Source organism: Meleagris gallopavo, chromosome 7, assembly GCF_905368555.1.
Source record: "Meleagris gallopavo chromosome 7, MGAL_WU_HG_1.1, whole genome shotgun sequence".
In the NCBI taxonomy this organism is placed as follows: Eukaryota; Metazoa; Chordata; class Aves; order Galliformes; family Phasianidae; genus Meleagris; species Meleagris gallopavo.
The window spans coordinates 3,031,614-3,057,100 of record NC_139410.1 but is presented as its reverse complement, the minus strand read 5'-3'; the positions used below and the strand labels follow the sequence as shown (position 1 = coordinate 3,057,100).

Genomic DNA, 25,487 nt, shown 5'->3' with positions numbered 1-25,487 from the left:
AAACTAAAGCTGGGAGAAAGAATCATAACCTACTTCTCTGTGGTTTCTCTTCCTATGGGGAATTTTGAAGGGAGGAGGGTGGACAAATAAAAGTAAATTTTCTTCCTTAAGGAGAGTTAAGAGTAGGCCCGTATTTTAACATTTACAATTTATGTGAAATGTGTATGCTTCCAAAATATTTTTTGCTTGATTTATATTTTTGTGTTCTAGCGAACTTTGCCCCAGCCCAACAGCAGGCCCCCCTTTGGAAAGAATGCCTTCACTTAGTGAAGCACTGAATACAGGATAAACTCACTCTGAGGCATTTTATCCTTGAAGCAGATGTTTTATATTATGTGCACGGGCACTGATATTAGCTAAGGTGTCTAATGGAGCAGTTTTTACTTTAAGTGCTGTGGATTTATTTTTTTTTTTAACTATATGAATTTCCAGTTTTCTCTGGAAGCTTTTTTTTTTTTTTTTCTTAGCTTTCAGAGATCACAATACTGGCTTCTGATGTCATGACACTTGAAACATAATTAACTTGGGGTGGTGCCAGCTTCTGACTGTAAGCCTTGTTGCTTACCTTTTAGTTTTATTTTGATGACAGTTTTCTACTATTATCCTTAATGCAAATACCATAGAAAAAAATGTCTTCCCGGAAAGCCTGAAGAGGAAGAATTGTTTATTGCTGCCATCCTGGATGTTCCTTCTTCCTTGGTGTGGGCAGCCCTGGAGCTTCTGCAGCTCAGGAATACAGTGGGAAAAGGCAGAGAGCTGTTGTTCTGGCAGCAGGTGCTGGATGAACAATTGCTTCCCCTCTTTCCAGCGCAATCACCATAGTCTGTGGATGGATGGCACCACTAAGCAATAATCTGTCTTTTTTTATCACCTCGTTCTGTCTCAGCTGATGCATTCAACTGAAACTTGAGGGAAATAATTTCCTTTAAGTCTACAATAAAATCAGGTTGCTGATAATTCTTTATGGCTGCTTACCTACTATTCTGACAAGATCATTAGTTCTACTTATTGTCTAGTGCTTGAAGCTTACACTGGAAGTCTCTATATCCTCCACATTTTTATAAGACTTAGGATAGGTTTCTGCTTTACAGTATAAAACTGTTATACTACTTTCCATTGTGGTCATAAATAGGTAGTGCTGCATAAATATCCAAGAGCAGACAAAGACATAAAACTCAATACAGTAAGTGTTCCCAACAAGATTTATATTCTTTAAAGCATACTGCTTTGTTTGGCAAGTGAAACTGAGAAGTGGCTTTGTATTTGAGAGTAGCTAGACAAACAGAGGGTAGAAGCCAAATCTGTCTTTAGGCTGCGTAACCTTGGGTGTGGTGTTAGAATGAGAATAAACCGAGTTTAAACCCATAAAGCTGCCAGAGAGGATTTAGATCCCAGTCCTGGCCCTGTATCCCTGCCTTCTTCCCAGGAGATCAGCACTGCCTCCCTTCCCTTGGAGTTAGCAGGGTTGGGCCCTGATCTACCTGTTTTGTTTTTTTTCTATAGGGTTCCTTCTGTATATGTGACTGGAAGGGAGTAGGGCCATGACAAAGGTTAGCAGCAGGAACATGTGGGTAGCATCACATGGAAACTTCTACTCCTTCTGGGGGCAGCTGCATCCTTTAGCGAAACTGTCCATATTTTTTCATGAGTTAAAGGCAAGGAAAGGGTAAGATAGAGCAAAACAGGGACTTCCTACGTGTGCTCAAGTTATCTCATATTTGAAAATTTGTGCAGTCTTCAGGTTGTTTTTTTTTTTTTTTTGTGAGGAGGTGACATGCAGACCTTCAAACTACGTTTCTGGTTGAGCATTGTGTGACAGTATACAGTGTACATGTATTTGTGCAGATATGCTTAATCATTAGGCCCTCCCTGTCTAGAGCACCTTTTCAGTAAGAAAGTGAAGGAGGGGAGGACAGAAGGAAGTGTTTTCTCCTTTTCTCTTCCTTTTCTCATTACCTTTGAAATTAGGAAAAAAAGAAAATGCAACACAATAGTTCTCTGTGATGTTACGTGCTTGGCCTTGACTTCTGCATAGTTCTGATATTAGAACAAAATGAGAGTAGTCCAGATCTTTGCTTGTTTAGGCTGACTGAAGATAAGAACTGCTTTTACTGTACTTTTCATGGGATTTTCCTAATGGAAGTGACACAGTCTCTTGAGATAAAGCATGCCTTCTGAGGTGTCTGACTTGGAAGGAAGTTGTGATTCAAGTGGTCACAGGTCTCGAGCACTAGAACTGCTGATTCATAACAAGGTTGGGTTTGGGGTTCCCCTCCAGTCTGTGGAAGTGATGTAGGGCTGGTGAACTCTTGGACTCTTTGGCTTTAGGCACTGCAAACCAGCAATTTAGGCAACATTTTAAAAAATAATAATTCAGAGTGTTACATTCATTTTCTCAAGAGGCTGGCAAAGTTTCTACTTTTCCATTGAAAGCACATAAGAAATATGAAACATTTTAAAGACTTTTTTTATATTCCTAACAGCACAAAATGCCACTCATGAAGTTGCATCTACCAAACTTCATCACTGAGCAGTGCAAACTGAAATTATTCCTCTGTATGAGCAAATTCATTACCATTTTTATTACTATCTGCCCTCACAACTTCTAAGAATGCTGATTGCTGGCTTTGTATGCTGCAGTCACATTCAGAATAGAAAAGTTAACACTCAATAGAATAGTAGATGAATTGTCTGTCCTGACTCCGGCCAATGGCAAGACTCACATAACTTTATCAGGATAATGTTTCTTCTAGAAGTATGTTCTTAACTTAGCTTTGGCACTGATTCTTGACCAGTGCTGTAATCTGACTTGAAAATGAAATATCTGAAGTATGAGGTATTTACTGTGTTCCTCTCAAAGATGCTGTAACTGTTGCGTGCTTATAACGCTAAAAATAGCTGTATTTTGCCTGGAATGTAAAAATAAATATCAGTAAATCACTTTTAAAGCTTATTTCGCTAAAAGGATGATGTCTTCCAGTGTTACTGTTTTCTGCTTATTTCTGGGTGTGGTAAAAACCGATGACTTAACATATTAAATTTTTACTGTAACAGTTCACCATGAAATTATGCTTCTTTCTCATTTTCTTTGTAGGCAACAGAGATTTTGCTCCTGATGATCCACTGGAATTTAAGTCTCATCAGTGGTTCGGAGCATCTGTGAGATCCAAAAATGATAAAATTCTGGTAAGTTTTTGTTGCTTTTCAGATGCTTGAGTGCTACTGTATTGTAGTAGAAAAGATATGGAAAGATCTGAATGACTCAGAATTTAAGTAAAATTTCATTAATCAGCTTGATTTGTCTTTTTCAGAATTAGCTTTTTCAAGTGTTCGTAGACAAAGGTTGTAGTAATTTTCTCTGACTTTGAGAAAAGGAGTGGAATTGATTTTCTGAAGTTAAAAAGTGTTTAAAATTCTTAAAGAACTCCTTACAAATGCTGCTTGAAGAAAATATCATTTCTAAATTTTTTGCTTTAAGTCAGCTATTTCTAAAAATATAAATACTTCAGCCCAAATGAAATCTCCAATAAGCCGTGGTGCATCTGTTAAAGTGTCTTTGGCTTCTAATCTGTAAAAAAAAAAGAAAAAAAAATTGCAATTCCATGGTATTAGTCCTTTTAGTCTGCACCTCCCAGCATTTTGAAAAAGAGTTAGTTTTCTCACTGCTGTCTTCCTTAGGCTTGTGCCCCATTGTATCACTGGAGAACTGAAACAAAACAAGAGCGAGAGCCTGTGGGAACTTGTTACCTGCTTGCTGGATCTAAATCTGTGGAATATGCACCCTGCAGGTCAAGTAAGTAATTTGTTGTGCTTGCGTTAGGAATTTTTCCAGTTACGTTGTGTTTATATCTGAAGCAAGAGGTTTCACAGATATTTCCCCCTTATAGCAATTTGAAATAAACTAAGCTAGATCCAGTCATCTGGATTCTCTTCCAACTAATGGTCAGGATCCAGACCTTATTTTCTTGACTGTAGGTCAGAAGAAAATCTTTGATCCAAATATAATTGGAACCAGAAGATGCCAGACTTTTTATTGACCACTTCACTACCAATGGCTCTCACATTGAAACTAAGCCCTCTTTTTTCCTCTCAAGATGTGGCTGTTCTTCTGTAGCCAGTGCAGTAATTGTGATAATATTTTTACTTTATGCTCTTCACAGCTGTCTGAGTGGCATAACATTAGAATAACATATCTGGCATTTGACGACCAACTCGAGACATTTCTGAAGCCTAATTATTCATGTAGCTTAAAGAAAAAGCTCATTTGCACAAGATCGTGCAGAGGAAGCTTCTGATTTCCATGAATGTGTATATACATGATGACACAGTTTTAATTACATTCATTGTTCAATGCTGAGTCTTACTCTCCAAATGCTTTGCATCCTTACCATGTAGTTGAGTTGGTATACAGTTGAGAAGCTTATAACCCTATTTTTCTTTATTTTTTGTTTCCTACTATGCAAGTCTAAAGGTTGAACCCTTGCATAAAGTTTTGTTGTTGTTTTTATTATTTTTTTTCCAAGTCATTGGTGAACAGCAGGATTGAAATGCATTGTGGTCCAACAGAAAAAGAGGTTAATTAAGAATGTATGACCTTGAGTTAGTCACACTTCTAGATGAGTGTCTCTGCACTTCTGTTCTGGAGCTATATAGTCATAAGATATGTAGTCATAAGCCAGGGATAAGTCTCAGTATGGGGATATTTTCAGCCAGATATGCAATTTTTCTTTAAAGGCAATACTTCAAATATCCTATCATTATTTACATTTACGTTTTATTTTTTTTCCATAAGAAAAGCAAACCTTATTCTGTATTCTCTTGAATAAAACAAGGTTTTTTTCTTGATAATTTAAGATTAAATCCAGAAGGAATATGGGGTTGCTGTTTAGTTTGACTGAAATAGGCTGGAATGTATGCTAAGGTTAAAATATGTGTTAGGCCAGCCCTGAAGATATTACGGCTTTTGATGGTGAGTTGTTTGCAAAGAGAAAACACTAACTGAGGAGAAAAAAGTTTACAAATTTCAAGGTCAGGAGTGCAAAGTTACCTAGAAAGATGCGTTGGGAAGAATCCACAAAACAACTTGATTTACTAGTGATTATATTTATCTTTGATTTTTTTTTTTCCTTTTATATCTATTCTTTAGCTATTATTGATGCAGATGGGCAAGGATTTTGTCAAGGTGGATTTAGTATTGACTTTACAAAGGTATGTGATTGTTACTTAGTTCCTGTTACTCAGCAGATGGTTCCAATTTTAACAACCACCCTGACGCAGACCACATACAAGCAGAGACATTATGAAACTACGTGTAAACCACCATTCCTGGTGGGGCGGGGGAGAGAAAGCAAACAATAAACTCCTTGTAAACTAAGAACAATCCCTTCAAACCATTCCAGTAGTGCAAACATGTTTCCCCCTACACCTTCGTAACAGCTCGCCACTTCTAGGAGTCATGTCAAAAATAAATAATCCAGTTTTCCAGCCTCATGCTATAAAGCCCTGCTGCAGCTAGTACTCAGGTAAAATGTCTTCAGACACTTTTTCTTCTGGAAGGACTAGTGCATGGCTAATGTTACTTGTTGAGGAAAACTAACATACTGCTGAAGGGAACTTGTAGACACCGTTCTTGTGAATGGAGCTTTGTTTTTCTCAGTGACTAGGAGAAATAGACTTTCTTTTTTGCCCTCTTTATTATATTTTTTTCTACAGTATATTCTCTTTCCTTTTAATATACCTGTATTTTTAATTCACAATGACTTTTTAAGTCTGCTCACAGTAAAACTGTGCCTGAATCTCAGAACAGACTTTATTTCTTTTATCATCATTTTTTTTTTATCAGTTAAATTGTTTAGCATTATCTGGGCGTGATAAGAGACCCATTTGTGATGTGACAATCTTTTGGGTTTTTCAAACCTTATATTGCACAACACCCCTTTGTTCTTTGCTTGAAGACACCCTTGTTTCTGCTCCACAGACTGCCTAAATATTGGCCCAGAAGTGTTTCAGTTATTTTGCCTGTACCCTTCAGGACTACTGTGCAGACTCTAGCTCCTGTTAAAACAAATGCTGGGCTCCAGTCCATCTCCCTAGCTGAGTTGGCAAGACTGGTGTCTCCAAATCTCTGACCTATTTTGTTCTGAGAGTTGAATGTGGGAGTTTCTAGATGAAAAATGAGGATAAGTGGCTTAGTTATGCAGCAAAGCCAATGGCCTGATTGAATAAAGTACTTATGGAGCAAATTCCCAGCACTGGGATAGCTAATGTGGTTCAAGTTGCTTAAAATGGTTTGTGGATTGCGTTTCTACCAAGGAATATGGAGTAGGGGAATTACATCACAGCTTCTCTGAATTAAACTTTTCTAACAAGAAGTTGTAGAAAGAAGAGGGGCAGAAGATGAGTCTAGTTTTGTGTACTGGTCAAAAATCATATTATTGGTTTTAGCAATCTTTATATTCTCCCCTAAATATATTTCTTTTGCCTTACCTGGATATAAAGTTCTACTAAAACAAAAAGCTAAACTACGGTGATAATTTTAGATGGATGAAATAGAGAAGCAAGTCAATGAAGTGATATTGTGGTTTATCTTAGTGTTCTACAACGTATACATTTTTAATTAGGATTAATCAATCATTACTTCAAAAAATGTCAAGGGTGGAGGGGGGTTCAGTGAAGCTACAACTTATTTACATGTGGTTTATTTACATGCTGTTTATTTGCATGTGGTTATTTGATTCCCATGAATACAGGACGTGTTCTCTTGGTCTCTAGAAATAATTAATTTGCAGATTATCTCCCCTCCTCTCCCCCTTATTATTCTTTTCCCCCAAGGGAGACAGAGTCCTGCTTGGAGGACCTGGCAGTTTTTACTGGCAAGGTAAGATACACTGTTTAACAGGATAACTACTTTAATTTTCTTTTCATCTTTTCATTCATATTTTGTAAATGTGGGCTTCAGTGAGTACTTGTTTGCAGGATCACGCAGTGTTTACCTACAGCCCTCAGTTCGGAAGATGGTTGTTACAACCAGGACAGAATGGCTAACATCTGTTGCCTTCATTTTTACCAAATTTACCAAAATATTTAAAAGATTTTATGTATAATGACAGACAACGTGTAGACTTTGCATCACTAGAGACTTCTTTCTAGTTCTATGTTCAAAACTCCAAACAAAATGAAATGAGTGAAATTCAGCTGCAGACAGAATACAACATACATCATGTACCTATATTCATCTTATTGCTTTCTGGCAAAGCTTCGAATTCATCTGTTAAAACTATTTATTTTCTTCTGTTACTACCAAAGAAAAATCTCAGCTCTGAATAAAAGATAGCAATAGCATACTTCTAAAAACTATATTTTTACCCCACGTTCTGAGATGCAGGGAGAGTAGTCGTCCCTATGCTGCGTGCACATCTGGAAACGTGAAATCGGTGCTCTCCTGGAAAAAAATGTCTTGCAATACAATCTAATTTTAAACTGAAAGAAAGGAATGTGATGAAGTCACCATCTAGTGGCTAGTGAAATGAGAACAGGAAGAAGGCAGTAAAGCACTAGCTTGTTAATAGCTTGTTTACTGCCATATTAAGCTCTCATTTTATGGAATTGAGAATGGGATGACTCAGTTCTGAAATAGCACAAGCATATGCTTACTTTTACCTAACTGAGCAGTCTCATTTAAGTCCTGCCTTACATATGGGAGTGGCTTCTATTTTCAGTGAATACACGTCATGAGCTTTTGATTAAATATGTGCATAAATCTTTGCTGAAGTAGGATCCAGATTTCCATCTTTATCCATTCTAGTGCTGCTGCTGTCGGCTGTTTTCTGATTAGTATTGTGGAAGAGCTGTTGCTTTATAAGCAAGTATCTCATAAATCTGTCTTGTTTACTGAATGTGTGCACGTGTGTTTTAAGCTGTTTTCTTTATCGTTAGGCCAGCTCATTTCTGATCGAGTGACAGAGATTGTGGCTAAATATGACTCCAAAGTCTACAGTACAAGATATGATGACCAGTTAGCAACCAGACCTGCTAGTGCTGCTTTTGATGACAGCTACTTGGGTATGTGGTTTGAAAGGGAAGTAAACCTTGTTGTACTTAACAAACAAAACAAACACAAAAGCTCTTGTGCTATTCATATTCTTCCTATTAAAAAATGTAGACCATGCTATTAATTTAAATTTTGTCAGATAAAAAGAGAGCCAAAAATGCTGTAATTAATGTACGGAATAAGCTTAGTTAACTTGCTATTATCTTGACTCAAAAACCAGCTGATCACAAAATAAACTGGACTATTTCCATAAATTTTGGTGCTCTCTTATTTAAGCGTAACATAACTTATGAGGTATGATACACACCTGACAAGTTACTTACATAGCTATTTATTTTAGAAAAGTAGTTGTTTCTAAATAACGTATCAAAATGAAGCAAAAATGGGAAAGAATCATGTTTGGAAAGAAAGCTAATAAGAAGATGGCCTTTGACAAGTAAGAAGTTATGATTTAGCTTTACCTATGTCTAACTGGGTTCAGAAAAATAGAAAGGGTGAATGTGGACATTTCCCAGGAACTCATTCTAAGATCACCTGATAATTTTCAAACGCTCAACTTCCTTGAACGTAATTTGTTTTGATAGCAATTTAAGGTATATAGATGAACATTTTCAAGAATAGGACTAACCATATGGAAAACTACAGAATTTAGGATTCGTGCGTTTTCTTGCTCATGAAATTTTAAGCTTGTTTGAGCTTTCAACTAAACGTTGCTTGTGACTGCAGTTGGCATGGGTTTAGTGATGAGGAAGCCCCCATCTTTTCTGATTCTTTCAAAAAAATCCCTATACATATGTTTATATTCCTTATACGTTTGCAGAGAGAAAGTAAAATTTATGTTCTTGTTTCTGCATGCAGAAGTCACTACACGTTTACAATGCAGATAGAAAGTAGGAAGGATATCTAAATGTAGAAAACTTCATTATGCTTCTAATTAAAATCTACATGAATGTATGTAGACTGATGTGTCATCTCACAATTTCCAGTTGCAAATGGCAAGTTGTTCGTGTCATCTCTAAATAACCTGTTACTAAAGCTCTTAGCTGCAGAGGTGATCAGTATTTAGAAATACACTGTTCTTGTGAGCAACGTCACTAGTACATTTTCTTGGAATGTGGACTGAACTAGCAACTCAGTAGTGTAGTAGGTGAAGAATAAGGAAATAATTCAAACAGAAGCTTTGTGATAACCAGTGATATTTCAAGTCTCTCAAGGTTCTTTGCATTTGAAGTAAAACGGCGTAGTCATTTGGCTCAAGTCTTTGGCTAAGGGGCCAAAAGACCCTTGCTCAATGTTCTATCCTTTTTGCTGGTACTATTCTAAGCTGCTCTCAGTTTTTATTGTTTTTTACACAAAGTAAAGTTTTATTTGCAGAGTCCACAATTAACACTGTTTTACAAACGAATTTTGGCAAGATTACTAGCGAATATTTGCTGAGCTGCACAGACATAAAGTTGTAGTTTTGTAAATTCTCTCAGAATTTCTATTTGAAAACACCTATTATTATGATGGAAACTAAGTTGCTGGGGTTTTTTGCTGTTTGTTTTTGAATTAGTGAAAAATCAAACTGAAACATTTTTATTCTGAACCATCTTGGAGTCTGCCTGAAACACTTCTCATCATAAAAAAACTTGGTATACAAAATTTGTTAAATCCATCCAGTGAATTTGTCTACTCACTTACGTGGAAGCTGATGAGTTAGAGTCTGCTTGTATAGCTGTTCATCACCTAATCTGCTCAGAGGCAAAAAATTGTTTCATAACATTTCAATGTGAAGCAAGAGGGTTGTACATCAGGACTTGTGAAAAGTTTAGAGAGGTGAAAGGCTTAAAAAGGTTCCTCAAGTGATTTACTAATTTTTCTCTTAATCAGGTTATTCTGTGGCTGTTGGAGACTTCAGTGGTGACGGCATAGAAGGTAAGATTCTTGTTTCAGTAAAAAAACAGTAAAAAATGGTAATTCACTGTGCAGGACTTTCAAATAAGTGGTGTAGAACAAATGATAAAGTGCAAGGGGAAATGTATAAAGCCCTAGGAATGAGCTACCCTGTTCAAGAGAAGGCATTCTGCTTTGGAAACTGAATGTTATATAGGTGTCTTGTTTTGTATTTCAGACTTCGTATCAGGAGTCCCAAGAGCAGCAAGAACTCTAGGCATGGTAGGAAATTTGAAGCAGTTAATTTCATAATAAATGAAAAGATTAAAATTGTTGCTTTGCCATAATGTGTTTTTTCTCATGTGCAGGTGTCCATCTATAATGGGAAAAACATGTCTTCCATGTACAACTTCACTGGAGAGCAGGTATGTTCCCTCAGTGTGGTAGATGACAAGGAGGCTGTTTTTAACGAGAAATGATACGTTAAGAAACTATTTTGTGTACTAGATTATGTAAAATTCCCTGTGCTCTGGAGTTTTTCAAGAAAAGGGTAGATATCTACTTAGGGACGTGGTTTAGTAGGCATGGTGGTGATGGGCTGATGGTTGGATTAGATGATCTTAGTTTTTTCCAACCTTAATTTTTCTATTGATTCTTAGACACTTAACGCTACTTAGAAAAACAATCTTATTTGGATAGAGCAAATGCTGCCTACTTCGATAACTGAGAAAGAGTACTGGATCATGAAAGGCAGAACGGGATAAGGCAGTAATTGATAGGTTTACCTTCTAACAGAGTACCGAAGACGAATTAAAAATGAGAAGTTGTTGGTTTTTTTTAGAGTATATATCATCATCTCCCTAATCTAACTTCTAAAAAGCTTTGCACAAGCTTTCTTGTGTGTTTATGTCATTACAACTCAGAAATTCGTTTTGAATTTTGTTTTCCAGATGGCTGCTTATTTTGGCTATTCAGTGGCTGCCACAGATATCAATGGGGACGAGTAAGTGGGCTCCTTCTTTTCCTCCCCCTCCCCCCTTCTACCCAATGTGTTTCTGGAAAGACAAAAAAAAAAAAAAAAAAAGATTTAAAAAAACAAAACAAAAAATGTTTCTAATATGCTTTTTTGTCTTGTTTAACTTGCTTAACTGTATCTATACAATAGACTTTTTCACTAGACTTCAACATTTTGTCAAGTGCTGATTTGTTTTTTATACTCTTACAAAAATGCGTGTGTGTTCACATGCTTTAAATGTATTAAATGGTTTGTTATGTGGCTTTCTTTGCCATAAATATTTGTCTTTTGTTGCAATTCATTGATAGGAAACTTTCATGTTAACATTGGCTTGAGTGCTGAATTATTCCTGCTAATTGGTACTTGAGAGAATGAAACTGGATTTTCATGCTGTTATTAAAAGAAACGTATCCCTCTTTGGTCCAGTTACACAGATTTGTTTATTGGAGCCCCACTTTTTATGGATCGAGGTTCTGATGGGAAACTTCAAGAGGTTGGCCAAGTTTCCATTTGTCTTCAAAGAGCCTCTGGAGGGTTTCAGATTGCAAAGCTGAATGGTTTTGAGATATTTGCAAGATTCGGCAGTGCTATTGCACCCCTGGGTGATCTAGACCAGGATGGCTTTAATGGTAGGACATACTTTTTCACCAGAATTTTAAGTTTATAGATTAAATCTAGACAACATGAAGTTTGGATTCTGCGAGCAAACATTAAATATTCTAACCATGAGTGAATGTTGGACACTAAGGTCTAGACTCCTTTCGATGCTTGTATGCTACTCCCAAGAATGCTAACAGGAGTTACATGTATGCATCGAGCAGAGACTATACCATTTAAACTACAGCATGGATTATTTTAGTTGTTATGATGGTAGTGTATTTCTTTCTAGGTGACAAGTGCAGTAGATATTTTGCTTAAATATCTTAGTCTCCACTGTAATTTGTTTGGACGTCCTCAATACAATTTACCTGTTTCCATTGCTTAAAGCCAATCTTTGTCTCCAGAAACACAAAGATGACTGGAGAATTTGTTTCCAAGAGTTGGTTAAAAATATTTTAATAAAAAAGACTTTCCTGGGAAAAGTTTAGATTTTAAAAAATATATATTTTTTTAAATTGAAAAGTGTGCTGAAGATGTTTTGTGACAGCTACTGCCAACTGTACCAAGAGCTGGGTTTCCTGAGCAAGTATTTGGACAAAACCCTGATGCGACCAAAAGTGTGGAATCCCAAGCCTTTGGCCAGTGCTTCTTGTAACTTTAACTTGGGAATGGACAGCAAACAAACAGACAGTAGTTATATAATTTTGGGTCAGAGGCTTTCAGAATCCTAGGAGAACACATTTCACAAATAAATATTTGTTTTAGCATTTAACTGAGCAATTTACATAATTAACTTAAATATTACTGGATAAAAATCTTATTTTAAGCCAACTATGACCATGCTAACTTACGAATCGTTTTGCAATTTGCCAGTTCGGTACCACATGTACAGTAGCTCAAAATACTTTATGCCATTTAATATGATAAAGTTAATACTTAAATTTTTTTAGTCACTGGTAGTATATAGAATTAGTGCAAGGATGCAACATCACTGCATCTATTCATGGAGGCATCGGAAAGGTTACAGCTGAGAGCCAAAAACCTGTTCACTTGATTAGGTGATCCAGACAATGCTTTCATTCCATCATATTTCAGTCTGAAATACATATAGGTGAGAAAATCGTAGCAAAAATCTTCCTTGTTGTAAGTGTAATTATTATGCCATTATTAGATCTGCATTATTTATTTATTGTTCTGTTCCATTTTGGGAGTGCTAATTAAAATGCTTTTCATCACAGTATGGTTCAAGATCGAAAATTCTACTGTTTGTGTAAAGTTTGTAAAGATGAGTTGTAAAATACAAAATGGTGAAGTATTTGTTCTCTTATGAAACATTTTCAAAATTAAGAGAAGAATGGGGAATCGTGTAATTATTCTCTGTATCTTGTTCAGTATTTAAACACTTGAATGTTAAGCAAGACTTTGAACCTGCTGGGGAAACACTTACTTTAGATCACCAGTGCACTTCTAAAGCTGCTTTTAGAGGTATTATTTCCTGTGGAGTCTGATTAGCATTTTACTTACTACTTTTTATTGTTAACTGTTAACTGCTCACAAACATACTAAACTAAAGAGGGAATGTAATTGACGTAACTGAATATTCCCCGTAAAAGAAATGGCCAAGCCCTGATCACAGCAGATTGGAATTCAATATTTAACATTTGTTTAGGCTGATTTCAGAGTCCTCCACAACTATTAAGATACCACACCCTTTGGAGGAACATAAGCATGTTAATGAAATAGACAAATAGTTCCACTTACTTTTTTGATTTGTCTCCAGCAGTGACTAATTTTGGGTGTTTAATAAACTCAAAACTGTCCCAAATCCATATGATCCATCTCTGAGTTAGTGAAGTGCATAAGTATTTGCAGAACTGTTCCTTTTACTCTCCACACCCAAAGAAAAGTTTGATATGCTCTTACTAAGTTTCTAGGATATCCTAGCATACTATTTTAAAAGTATGTATGAATTATTTAAAGACTCGTTATGTTTTGTTCCTATTGACATAGATCAAAATTACAAGATCAGAAATCACAGATCAGCATCAGCACAAATATCAAAGATGATAAAGATTGTTCTTTTGTTTTACAGATATTGCAGTAGCTGCACCGTACGGTGGAGAGGACAAGCGAGGACTTGTCTATATCTACAATGGAAGAGCAACTGGTTTGAATGCAGTCCCATCTCAAATTCTTGAAGGGCAGTGGGCTGCTCGTACTATGCCACCCAGTTTTGGGTACTCGCTGAAAGGAGCCACAGACGTGGACAAAAATGGATATCCAGGTCCTTGGCTCTACATGTCACTTTAGATTAATAGCAGTCCTGCCTCTAACTAACAGCCTATTTAAAAAAAAAAATTATAATGTGTATTATTTCTCTTTTCTTTACTTTTTTCTTAGACTTGATTGTTGGAGCCTTTGGTGTTGATACAGCTGTTTTGTATAGGTATGTATTACTCTGTGCTTTTACAAAAGTAAATGAAGAAGGAAAGCTCACTGGCATTTGTTAGTTGCAAAACAAAGCAAGATTAGGGAATTCTGAAATTCTCCATTCTGTCTTATAGACTACTGGAGAAAAGAGAGGAGAAAAAGGTTATGCTGCTGTTTTTACTAGAGAGATTTGTAATTTGCAGTTTATTATTTATCCTTCTCAATATATCTGTTGTTACAAGAAAATTCAAAATTGTCTTTAATGCTTTCTGACAGTTTTCTGGATTCTAATACAGAGTTGCTGCTAGCTATTACGCTGTGCAGTCCCAATATTCTCCTCAAGATTTGCTCAATTGGGGGAAAATACCGTATTTGTCTGTGTTGAAAATAGGAAGCACTTTTCCTTAACACAGTTGTCCACGTCACAACTCTGATGGTAGGAAAAGAGTACAAAAAGCTTTCTCATTTTCCTTAATCAACTCCAAGATTATTTGTTTTTCTTGTACTTCCACTAATTATTTTCTAAGTGTGTATTTTGCAGTTTAGTGGGAAGGGCATTGTCTACCACGGTGCTGAATGCTGTTCAAAAGGATGTCTTCTTTATAGGGCCAGACCAGTTATTAGAGTGAATGCTGCCCTGGAAGTTAATCCAACCGTTCTAAACCCGGAAAACAAAGCCTGTTCACTGTCAGATGTAAAAGTTTCATGGTAAGTAGGATATCCCTATTTTCCTTGGAGACGAAGAAACTTTTCAACTTCTTATTTTCATAAACCTCAAGTTTTGAAAGGATTCACGAAGTCTAAACAGGCAGTTAAAAAAAAAAATAAACAACGATGGAATCTCAGATTTTTCTTAAAGAACAGGCAATACAAAATAACTCTTTGACAGCAGTGGAGTGAGAGACACTGCCTTCAGGAGATTCTACACTGGCTGCTAACATAAATCCTTCCTGCAGAGATTGTGAATTGTATCTGTTGAGTAGAATAAGATCTTTACAGCATGGTAATGGATTACAGGGCTTATGGAAGAAATTTGGGAAATGGTCTGCTGTGTAGACTGGTTTTGGTTCAGCTGTAGTAACTTGTTCCTATATTATTATCCAAACCAACTTTTTCTTTCTAGTGATAACTTCCTTTTAAATTCAAAATGTCAGTTCCCTTAAGATTTTAGGATGAAGAAAGCATCTTATTATTCAGGAATAAACACTATGCTTCACAGGTAACTATTCCTATGTGAAGCAAAACTCACAGAATTTTAGGGGCTGGTAGGAACCTCTGGAGATAATCAAATCCAACCCCCCTGCTAAAGTAGGTTCCCTAGAGTAGGTAGCACAAGAAAGCATCCAGGCAGGTTCTGACTATCTTCGGAGAAGGGAAGCTCTGCAGCCTCTCCTGGGAGCCTGATCCAGTACTCCCATCAGCCCCAAAATAAACAAGTTCTTCTTAAAGTTTGTATGGAACTTCTTGTGTTTCAACTAGTGCCTGTTGCCACTTGTCCTGTCACTGGGCACCACCGAAAAGAGCCTGGGCCCATCCATTTACACTCACTCTGCAGACATTAGTAAGCCTTGATGAGATCTGCCTCACCCTTTTCTTCTCCAGCCTGAACAGCCCCAGGTCTCTAAGCTTTTCCTTTTAAGGGAGATGCTCCAGGCCCTTAATCACCTTTGTGGCCCTCTCCTGGATTCCCTCTAGAAGATCCTTGTCTTTCTTGAACAGAGGAGCAGAGAGCTGGACACAGTACTCTAGATGTGGTCACACCAGGGCAGAATAAAGGGGGAGGATCACCTCCTTCGACTTGCTGACCCTCGTTTTGCACCCCAAAACTTTGCAATGCTTTCTTTGCTGTCTGTTTTATTAATAGGTTGCAATTTTTTTTCCACTAGTAGAAATCAGGGCTTGGGATTGAGTTAGTCTCGCAACAGAAGACCTTTGAACTGAGAAAAACAGTAAGGAGTATTAGAAGAAAATGAAATGGGGTAAATGTGTGAAGTTAATGCTTTCTTTTCTTCCAAAACAGCTTCAAAGTAAAATTCTGCTTGAAAGCAGATGGCAAAGGAAAGCTCCCTAATTCGCTCAGTAAGTTTTATTACTTTTTTTGTACTGTCTTTATTTATCCTGTTCACAGACACAAGTACTAGTAGCTCTCTTTCATTCCTGAAACAAATGATAACCACTTAAAACACAATTTTGCCAGTTCAGTAACTACAAATCTACAAAATCTTCTTCAGTAGGGTTTGGTGTTGTTTTTTTCTTTTTTTTTTTTCTTTTTTTTTTTTTTAACTTGAGTCAGTTGAAATCAGTGTGGTTTTTAGAGTGATTGGGACTTGGAGCACATGTCACCATTTTGTGGAATTAGTCTGGAGAAATTCTTTGTATTTTATGGAACTGATATGTAATCTTATTTAGAGGAGGGTTTTAAACAAGAAAATTCAAGCACACACATAGTTAGGCCTTAAGAATATAGACAAAATACAAAGCACTTCTGACATTTTTGTTGAAATCCTCAGATTCCGATTGATATCACTGATTTTCTGATCAGATTTTCCAGATCAGAATCAGAAAAAACTTGCTTCAAACAGGTTTTAAAGTTTTCCTTGAGATTGTATATTATGGCAGATGGCATGCTATAGCCAAGTTGTGACTAGCAATTATAAGTGCTTTTCCTTATTTGTATGGCATGCATAAAGGACGTACGATCTGGGAAGATTAATAAAAATTGCTGTTAATGTTTTGTTTCATCATTTGTATTGATTATCTGAAGTAGTGAAGTTAGCAACACAGTTGAATTATATAAATATTATGTACAAAGTTGCTTTACTGTTTACTGGGCTCAAAAAGCTTTTTTCTTGCAGTTCCAAAGCACTTATGAATTTATCATTGCTCAAACAATAATATAGTTTCCTTTTTGGAAGAATTAACAGAGCAGAGCTTGATTTTTGGATAATCGTGGCACTTCTTAGTTACTGTACTAACAGATTTTATATTTAAATAAATGGAAGTTTTACAAGTTCCAAGTATTAAATATTAACTATTATATTTGTAACATTATATATTATTTAAAAGGTGAAATCAGCTTTTAAGCTCACTTCTGATGCAAATCTGCTTTGTGTTTAATTGGATAAAATATCCCTAATCCAAATGCTTTGTATTGGACAGATTTTCAAGTGGAGCTGCTGTTGGATAAACTGAAGCAAAAAGGAGCTATAAGGAGAGCTCTCTTTCTTCACAGCAAACAGCCTAGCCACTCGAAGAACATGACTATTACAAAGGGAGGCAAAATGAATTGTGAAGAACTTGATGCTTTTCTGAGGGTCAGCATCTATTTATGCTTATTTATATTTATCTAATTTATTTCCTGCACTAGGAAAATCATTACTGGAAAAACTTCATGCCAAATGGATAAACCTAGAACTATTAAACTGGTCTATCTTTCCTGGGTTAATATTGCCAGAGGATGAAGTGGATTAGTATTTTGATTAAGATCTTGGTCACTAAATGGACTGGAAATTCAATTCAAATTCTTTAATGCACTTCTTGGACAAGTCACCTAGACATAAAATTAGTTACAATATACAGGAAACTTGAAAGTCAATAAGAGGTTGTGCTTCTACTTTGGAAGTAAGAGAAATAAAGAAAAACACAGATTTTTCAACTACAAAGCGAAAATCAGCAAATTAGAGGAGATGGAAATAGCTGAAATGCTCCATTTGCTTTTTAATCGGTCTTTTGCTTCAGTCTCTACAAATGTGGACAGATGTCCACAAATACAGTGTATGACCTAGGAGAAGAAACTCTGGCTGGTAAAACATTCTCATGTGGAAGCTAACAATTACAATCTATATGAGATGACTGCAAATAGAACACAAGAATGGTTGAAAACTGTTAGGAAAAGAATTATTAACAATTTTCTCTCCAGAGAAGATAGCTTCTGAAATAAGGTCCTGTAATGAACTCAACAGTGATTTGAAATGAGTAGTGTGAAAACCAAATGAATCCATTCAAATGAATATTTTCAGGAAGTCTGAAGATGAACATCTATGAGGGATTTTAGCAATATACAGATTTTTTTTGTTATAGGAAGGAGTAGAATTGTTCAGGCTCGTCGCTGCTTAAGTTCTGTGAATTAATCTTTCTGTATGCTCTTCTTTTACGTTTGTAACTCATACCTGCTAAAATCAATACTGTATATATTGAAAGTTTACAATGCAGGTTCTTTGAGAAGAGATTTTTTAGTTGGAAAGAGCTCAAGTATTGGAATGCTGTTTTGGCCTCCTAGTTCCTACTAGAAGTTGATCGATAAAAATACTGCTCAATGTTGCTGTTGGGATGGCTGCTAACTAGATCATCTTTGGTTTTGTTTTATTTATGCATTCTAATTGTAATTCAATTTTTTTTGTTTCTTTAGGATGAATCTGAATTTAGAGACAAATTGACTCCCATTACAATTTTTATGGAATATCGTCTTGATTACAAAACAGCTGTAGATGCAACAGGATTGCATCCTATCCTTAACCAATTCACTCCTGCTAATATGAGCAGACAGGTATATTTCTATGTTCTGTCATCATAGATTTTGTAAGAACGTATTTTAAGCTTTCAAAACATGTTCATCTTAGCACTTCTCAAAAATTATGATATAAAAACATGTGCCTAGGCCTTAGCCTTTGAGTTATGTAACTTTAGATTGGACTTGCATGCTTTTTTTCCTGTGTGTCTTTTTTTTTTCCTTCTCTCTGTGACATATTTCTTTTTCTTCAAAATATTTCGATCCTTAGCACTGGACTTCTGGTTCATCTGCAGTGTAACATTTTTTCTGGAGAAAAGAAGATAATAGTACTGAAGGTGTTACCCTTAAAGGGTTGGAGTGTTTTTTCCATTCCTCGTGCTGCACTGCTTTAAGTATTTTATCCATTTATCTCTACAGATCTCATAAGAATTTCTGTTTCTGCTCTTTTGTATATAGTTTCTACTCTTGTTTGTAAAGAGGAAAGTTTTAACTTGTTTGCAAAAACTCAAGATAGATAGATTCAAAGTAAGGAAAGGGGACAAAGCCATGTAGGCGTTAGTCCTGGAGCTGAAAAGTGTGGCAGGTTCTTTGATTAACTGGTGATAAAAAAACAATTGGAAATGTATGTTATGCACAAATTATTAAATCAATATGCTTTTGATTTTTGTATAGGCACACATTCTGTTGGACTGTGGCGAGGATAATATCTGCAAACCAAAGCTGGAGGTTTCAGTAAGAAGGTAATTATATGACAAAAATGCCATATGAAAAAAGAACATCACTATTTGAATTCTAAACTTGAATTCTGGACTTCAAGAGCTTTGTAATACTACCGTTAAAATAATCTCTTGAAATAGGTAGGACCTGTTTGTTGCTGGGAAAACCTTTTTTTTCTGCTTTTTAACCAAATGTCACTAGCATGTAATACAGGGAGAGCAATGCACCCTCTCCAGTACCACTGAAGACAGCATTTTATTTTGTGTTTGCTGACAAAGATATATAACGGTAGTGTTAGTCGTAGCTACACCAGTGTTCCTTTATGTAATACTAGGCAGGAACATGAAAACATGTGCAGGCATGTTTTTCTTCAGCACAGGTGTGTAAAGCTTCTTTTGCCTTTTGTTGGTATTGGCAGTATCTTTTATATATTCAGGAAAAAAAGAACAAGTTCTCAATTGCAGTTCTTGGCCTGAGGCTGAGCTTCTTCTGCTCAGTAGGCCTGAAAGCCATTCTGAATACACTGCACTCATAACTGTTAACTCTTTTTATGCCATTATATCTATAGTGTTTGCACATGTATGTAGGTAGCACAACTGATGGGTGTGCTCATTCATGCAAATGTTTCAGAAACCTTTTACATTAGTGCAGCTATATTTACCTTAACTTTTGGTTGGTAACATGAAAATACTAGAAATAAATAATTTTTTTTTTTTTTAAAGATTTTATATTTGTATTTGGAACAGATGTATTATAGAGATGTGGCTGTAATCTGTATTTGAGCCTTCCTTTCATCAACTTCTGTTATAAATGTGTACTTGTATTTATGTAAAGTAGGGATGTTACTCAAATGTGCACAGGGATTTTGTAGTTGCTAATAATTGTTTACTCTGTTAAAAAACTAAGTGTTGGGCTACGTAATTTATTTATATATTTATTATTTTACCACCCTTGTTTTACTTCAGTGATCAGAAGAAGATCTACATTGGCGATGACAATCCCTTAACACTGACTGTCAGTGCAGAGAATCAAGGGGAAGGAGCCTACGAAGCAGAACTCTTTGTCATTGTTCCTCCTCAAGCAGATTTCATTGGTGTTGTTCGAAATAATGAGGTAAAACAGTGAATATTCTTCTTCTTTTTGCTATTGCAGCCTGCAGGAGAGAGTCCATCAGTGATACTGTTTAAGATTAAGTCTTAAAGCAAAGCTCCGAAGTAATGCTCTAAGATTCATCCAAGCCCTGTGTTTACATGACACCTTGGCAGATGTTTCTAGTTTGAGTCTGCTGGTAGCAGCAAAGGAAAATCTCTGTGATGGGGTCTTGACACACAGATTTTATCTGCTATCAGTCTTTATATAAATGGTAGCCATTCAGATTTAAACATTTCCAAAATCTGATAGCTCCTTTAATACCTCTTGTTTAGTAAGCTAGTCAGTATTCGTGTTGTTTTGCCTTCCAATCTGTATTTTCTGCTGAGAGTTTTAACATTTCCCTGATTGCCAAAGTTTATTCACATAGGTTATAAAGAATTAAGTGGAAAAATGCTTGAGATCACTGAAATAATCAGATCTGTCCAACATAAGATTACTGAATTTCTCCTGTGATAACCTCGGAAAGAGCATCTGTCTCACTTCAGTAACATTTGTCTCCTTGCAAACTTGAATATTCAGATTTCATTGAATTCATAGTGCTTGATTATGTTACGACTGAGAAATCATGTTAAAATTAATGCAGCATATCTAGCACTCTTCTCTGGCCTGTTAAAGAGATGTCAAGATGTAAAGAATGATGTTCCTTAATCTTTTTTACTTTACTGCAGGCTTTAGCAAGACTGTCATGTGCATTTAAAACTGAGAATCAAACTCGCATGGTGGTTTGTGACCTGGGAAATCCCATGAAAGCAGGAACTAAGGTGAGGTTTGGTCCAACAGGTGTTTAGTAGTTCAGGCAGGAGGGCTGCTGGTGCTGTTCTTAATCACAGGCAGTGTTTGAACAGGGTGTTTACTGACAGGAGGCTCAGATTAAATCTAGCAGACATCTAGCTACCCACGATTGTTAGTTCAGTGGAAATTGCTTTCAATTTCTCAAGTAAATTGAGGTCTGAAAGGAGTGTCTGTGTTTTTGAGTTTTACTATGCAACTCAAAATATCTAGTTCAGTGAACAGAGGAATTAATGTATTTTGGACCCTTATGTCCCTTGTGTCTCTAGATTTATTGAATACTAATTTTTGGGTATGCAATAAACAGCTAGCTCATAATACACCTTTCTCTTTGTTATGGAAAATGAATATTGTTTCTGCCTAGTTTTGTCAAGTCTGAGACAGTATTTTGTCTGAGAACTCTGCACTTCAATCAAATGTAGCCAAAACTGCAGGAATTCAAAAACAATTAGTGGTACCTGGCAGATATTATTATATTACATATTATAATATATATATATAATATGTATTTATATATATATATATATACACATATATATATGTATATATATTAGTAATATAATATAATATTATATTATATATTTTTATATAATACTATAAAATATATAATATAATATTATTATATTAGGACTTAAGAGGTCTAGTTTTCTGAAGAAATAAAGTGAAAATCAGTTACAATTATAAACACTTTGACAGTATTTTCCTCCAAGAGGCATCTTGTACAGATGAACAAATGCTATTTCCAAAGTATTTCAGGGTATACCAACCTGAACTGCACGAGTATCGAAGCAACTGTTATGCACTGACCTTGTGAACTGTGAATTTTCAACTGTTAAACTGTGCCCTGCTCTTCCGACAACAGCAATTTTTGTAACACATCTGGATACTCAGATATATGTAAAAATAGCTGAAGCAAGATAGTCAGCATGATGTACACCACATATTTCTGTTTTATGGCATTGGTGAATCGACAGATATCTATAGAGAAAGGAGTAAGTTTACTACTGTGATGAACTGGATAAATTTTATTTGCCAATTCTGTATTGTGTTCTCTTTATGACCCCATGCTCAAGCAATTTCACTGTATCACAATAGTACTAAGAAACTTTTACTTCTTACTTTATTGTACTTCCACTGAACCATGGTGTTTTTTTTTCTAAAGCTATTAGCTGGCCTGCGTTTCAGTGTGCACCAGCAATCTGAAATGGATACCTCTGTGAAGTTTGACTTGCAGATACGAAGGTATGGAAATCTTTGAATAGGCATGTTGCCTGGTAGATAATGTGCTGAGTATACAGGTCATGAACTGAGCAGTTATGGTTTCATGCTGGGACAGTTGTATGGTCTTTCCTTGGTAATATTTTTAAAAACTACACTTTCTTCTATGAATTAAGGTTTTTAAAATATAGGAAAGATAGAGTGTTCTATTTGAATGTATTTTCTTTTGCTAGCAACTTTTACACAGGCCATGGCACAATTTGCTGTTTTAATATTGCTGTTCTAATAATTTGAAGTGTTTCAAGACAAACTACATTTTTTGTACTTGCTGTAATTTCCGGACACTACTGTAGTGTCACATTATAATTCTTGTCTTGGAGTTTCTAGACCTGTTTTAAAACTAGTGTTTGAGCGCCTGATTGCTTCTGAGCTAAAACCAGAATTTCAAATTTTATGTATTTCAAGGATGAGAGATGTAAGTCTTCGAAAAGGCAATGCATGCAGTGTTCTAAGCAGAGGCAATGTGCAGTGAGCCATTTTATGTGCTATACAGTATCCGGTGTAAAAGAGTCTAAAAATTCAAGTGAACCAAGTATTTAATGGTTTTGTTAATCATAAGATATGCACAGCACTTGAATATGTGATACATAAATATGAATTTATATCTACTGATAATATTCAATATTTGGAGATGTGATCAATGGGGATCTTAATACTCAGGTTTCTATTGCTTAACTGACCACACAAATGTGTAGTATTTGGTTTTCCCTATAGTGGAGCAGACCTCTTTTTTTTCCTCTATCAATTAAGGGTTTCATTTTTTCAGATGCAGTAAATAAATAATTCTCATATACATTCATTTTTCAACTACAGGAGTTAAATAGCTTGAAGCCTGGAATTCTGTTTTAATGATACAGTGGTTTGCCATACCGATCAAAGTTAGTGGCAGCATTAAACATCTCTTTGATCTCACATTGCTGTTTATTCAATTTTCTCTCCCTTTTCCAGCAGAAAGTAAGCTATCTGTGACAGTAAAATGTGACTATTTCTTTGCTTAAAGCAATTTCATTTGGGGCATCTGTCTTCACCCTTAGACTACCAGCAGTCACCACCTAGCTTTCCCTAGGAGAGTAAACAGTCAGTAAAGAATTTCTATGTGAGATTCCTCAAGTCCTGCTCCTCTTCTGATGGAAGAGAAATAAAGTTCCTGTCACGTTTTCCACCTTTTATGGAAGCAATTTCCTTAAACAACCTCCGACTACCACTCATTGTCATCGCTCCATACCTAGTCATGAGATCTGACTTACTTTCACTATATATTCCCACATCCAATTCTAAAGTATTAATTAAAGAACTTTTGAGAAAAGTGGCAAACTTAATATGATAAAATTGTAGAACAGTACATGTAAGAAGATGTCGTAGAAGAGAAATATGAACTTAACTTGTTGAAATGCATGTCTGTGAGTACACCAGGCTGGATGAATTCCCTTGTCAGAAGACACAAGACTATTGTTTTCAATTGTTATGGTCCAAATTTTCTGAGTGAAGTGCTTTGAAGCTAGATGGCTCTTTAGAGTTCAGGTGTTAACACTAAGTTGTTTCCTCCCTCTTTTATCCAAAACCGGAATTCTTATCATCAGGTCAGCATTTACCCTAGTCAGCATTCTGGGACTCAAGGTTATACTTAACTATTTTACCTGACAATGGTGTGATTTTTTTTTTTTTTTTTTTTTTTAATACGTTTAATACGTTGTCTCTTTCAGTCTTTCTACATGTCATTCTACAAATACTATTCCCTTCTCTTCGCTTGGTCCTGGCTTTGGGAACACTGCATAGTGGAAAAGTGTTAGTAGCTCGAACAAAATCTTGCTGTCAGCTATCTACCATGCCACTTGGAGGTCCCATCTGGTTGTCTGCTCTTTTAGTTTAATGTATCTGCTATTCTACGGTGGCTCAGGTGTCATGTTCTGATGTTACATCCAATCACTTTAAGGTTTTTTTCATTTGCATATTTGTTTTTAATACTGAGTTTATTTCATTTAACAAGTTCACTTCAATTTTCTTTGCAGTTCCAATCTGTTTGACAATCTAAGTCCCGTAGCATTCTATCAAGTTGACCTTGCCATTTCAGCAGCTGTTGAAATTAGAGGGTAAGGGTTGATACTATTTTGATACTCTTCTTTTTTCTTTTTTTTTTTCCCCTCAAGCGAGCATTATGTGTTTGTTCCTTTATAATTCAATAATCTTTCTCTCAGGTCCATCTGTGCTATTTTTCATGAAACCATAAGGAGTTTTTAATCATAAAGAACGTATCTTTCTCCAGCCACAATTTGGACTTGCCGATCTTAAATAATTCTGACAAATTGCAAAGCTAATTCAAAAAATGATTGTTATGCTTCAGTTATTTCTGGGAGGCAGGGGGTGGGCTGGAGGGAAAACACCCCTCATTTTCATAGTCGCACACATTTCTCCAGATTGCTTTCCTCCTCCACAAACCTTTTCTAAATTTCAAAATCTTTCTGAAGATAAACTTGCAGTGGCTTCACCGTCTTCAATATTAAGCATGGTATTAACATTATCGTGGCTCCATTTAACCTTAATTCTTCTACCTGGCAAACACACTAAAAGCTATGAAATCCTCTTGCTTAGTTAGTTAACTCAGATTCCTGACTTGTCACAATATTTGATTTCTATTACGCTCATTTTCTGATTTTATTTTGAGTATTTGGTAGAAATGCTATGTAGTTTTTAAACATAGAGGGCGAAAAAAATGCAGATTGTATTTTAGGCATGTTGATTTTTTTTTGAGATGTTCTAGAGAACTGCATTTTATGTTTCATAACTGATTATAACTAATTGTTTGCTCCACTGTTTAGCGTGTCATCTCCTGATCACATATTCCTTCCTATTGCAAATTGGCAGCCCAAGGAGAATCCAGAAACAGAAGATGATATAGGGCCTTTAGTTCAGCATATCTATGAGGTATGCAGTTACTACTAATTTCAATTACATTGTCCTGTGATAAAGGAGAATAAAGAAATCTTCAGTTTCGCTTTCTGCTGAAGTAGATGATCTTTTATTTTTCTCTTTCGTAGCAACAAAGACTTTATTATGCTGGGTTAAGAAGTAGT

The 25,487-nt window shown here is 35.8% G+C and overlaps 1 protein-coding gene across 1 annotated transcript in view; it reads left to right on the top strand.

Moving 5' to 3' along the window:
* The window catches only part of ITGAV (integrin subunit alpha V), a 47,498-nt gene that overhangs the window by 11,797 nt on the left and 10,214 nt on the right, over positions 1-25,487 (top strand). Inside the window, exons 3-24 of the mRNA XM_085227635.1 lie at positions 3,095-3,186; positions 3,679-3,793; positions 5,147-5,208; positions 6,832-6,877; positions 7,936-8,061; positions 9,923-9,967; positions 10,164-10,207; positions 10,294-10,350; positions 10,876-10,928; positions 11,367-11,569; positions 13,633-13,824; positions 13,941-13,986; positions 14,577-14,678; positions 15,991-16,049; positions 17,130-17,284; positions 18,379-18,516; positions 19,153-19,220; positions 20,163-20,310; positions 21,018-21,110; positions 22,301-22,380; positions 24,426-24,506; positions 25,233-25,338. Coding sequence (XP_085083761.1) covers positions 3,095-3,186; positions 3,679-3,793; positions 5,147-5,208; positions 6,832-6,877; positions 7,936-8,061; positions 9,923-9,967; positions 10,164-10,207; positions 10,294-10,350; positions 10,876-10,928; positions 11,367-11,569; positions 13,633-13,824; positions 13,941-13,986; positions 14,577-14,678; positions 15,991-16,049; positions 17,130-17,284; positions 18,379-18,516; positions 19,153-19,220; positions 20,163-20,310; positions 21,018-21,110; positions 22,301-22,380; positions 24,426-24,506; positions 25,233-25,338 — 2,111 coding nt within the window. The remainder of the gene's footprint in view (positions 1-3,094; positions 3,187-3,678; positions 3,794-5,146; positions 5,209-6,831; positions 6,878-7,935; positions 8,062-9,922; positions 9,968-10,163; positions 10,208-10,293; positions 10,351-10,875; positions 10,929-11,366; positions 11,570-13,632; positions 13,825-13,940; positions 13,987-14,576; positions 14,679-15,990; positions 16,050-17,129; positions 17,285-18,378; positions 18,517-19,152; positions 19,221-20,162; positions 20,311-21,017; positions 21,111-22,300; positions 22,381-24,425; positions 24,507-25,232; positions 25,339-25,487) is intronic.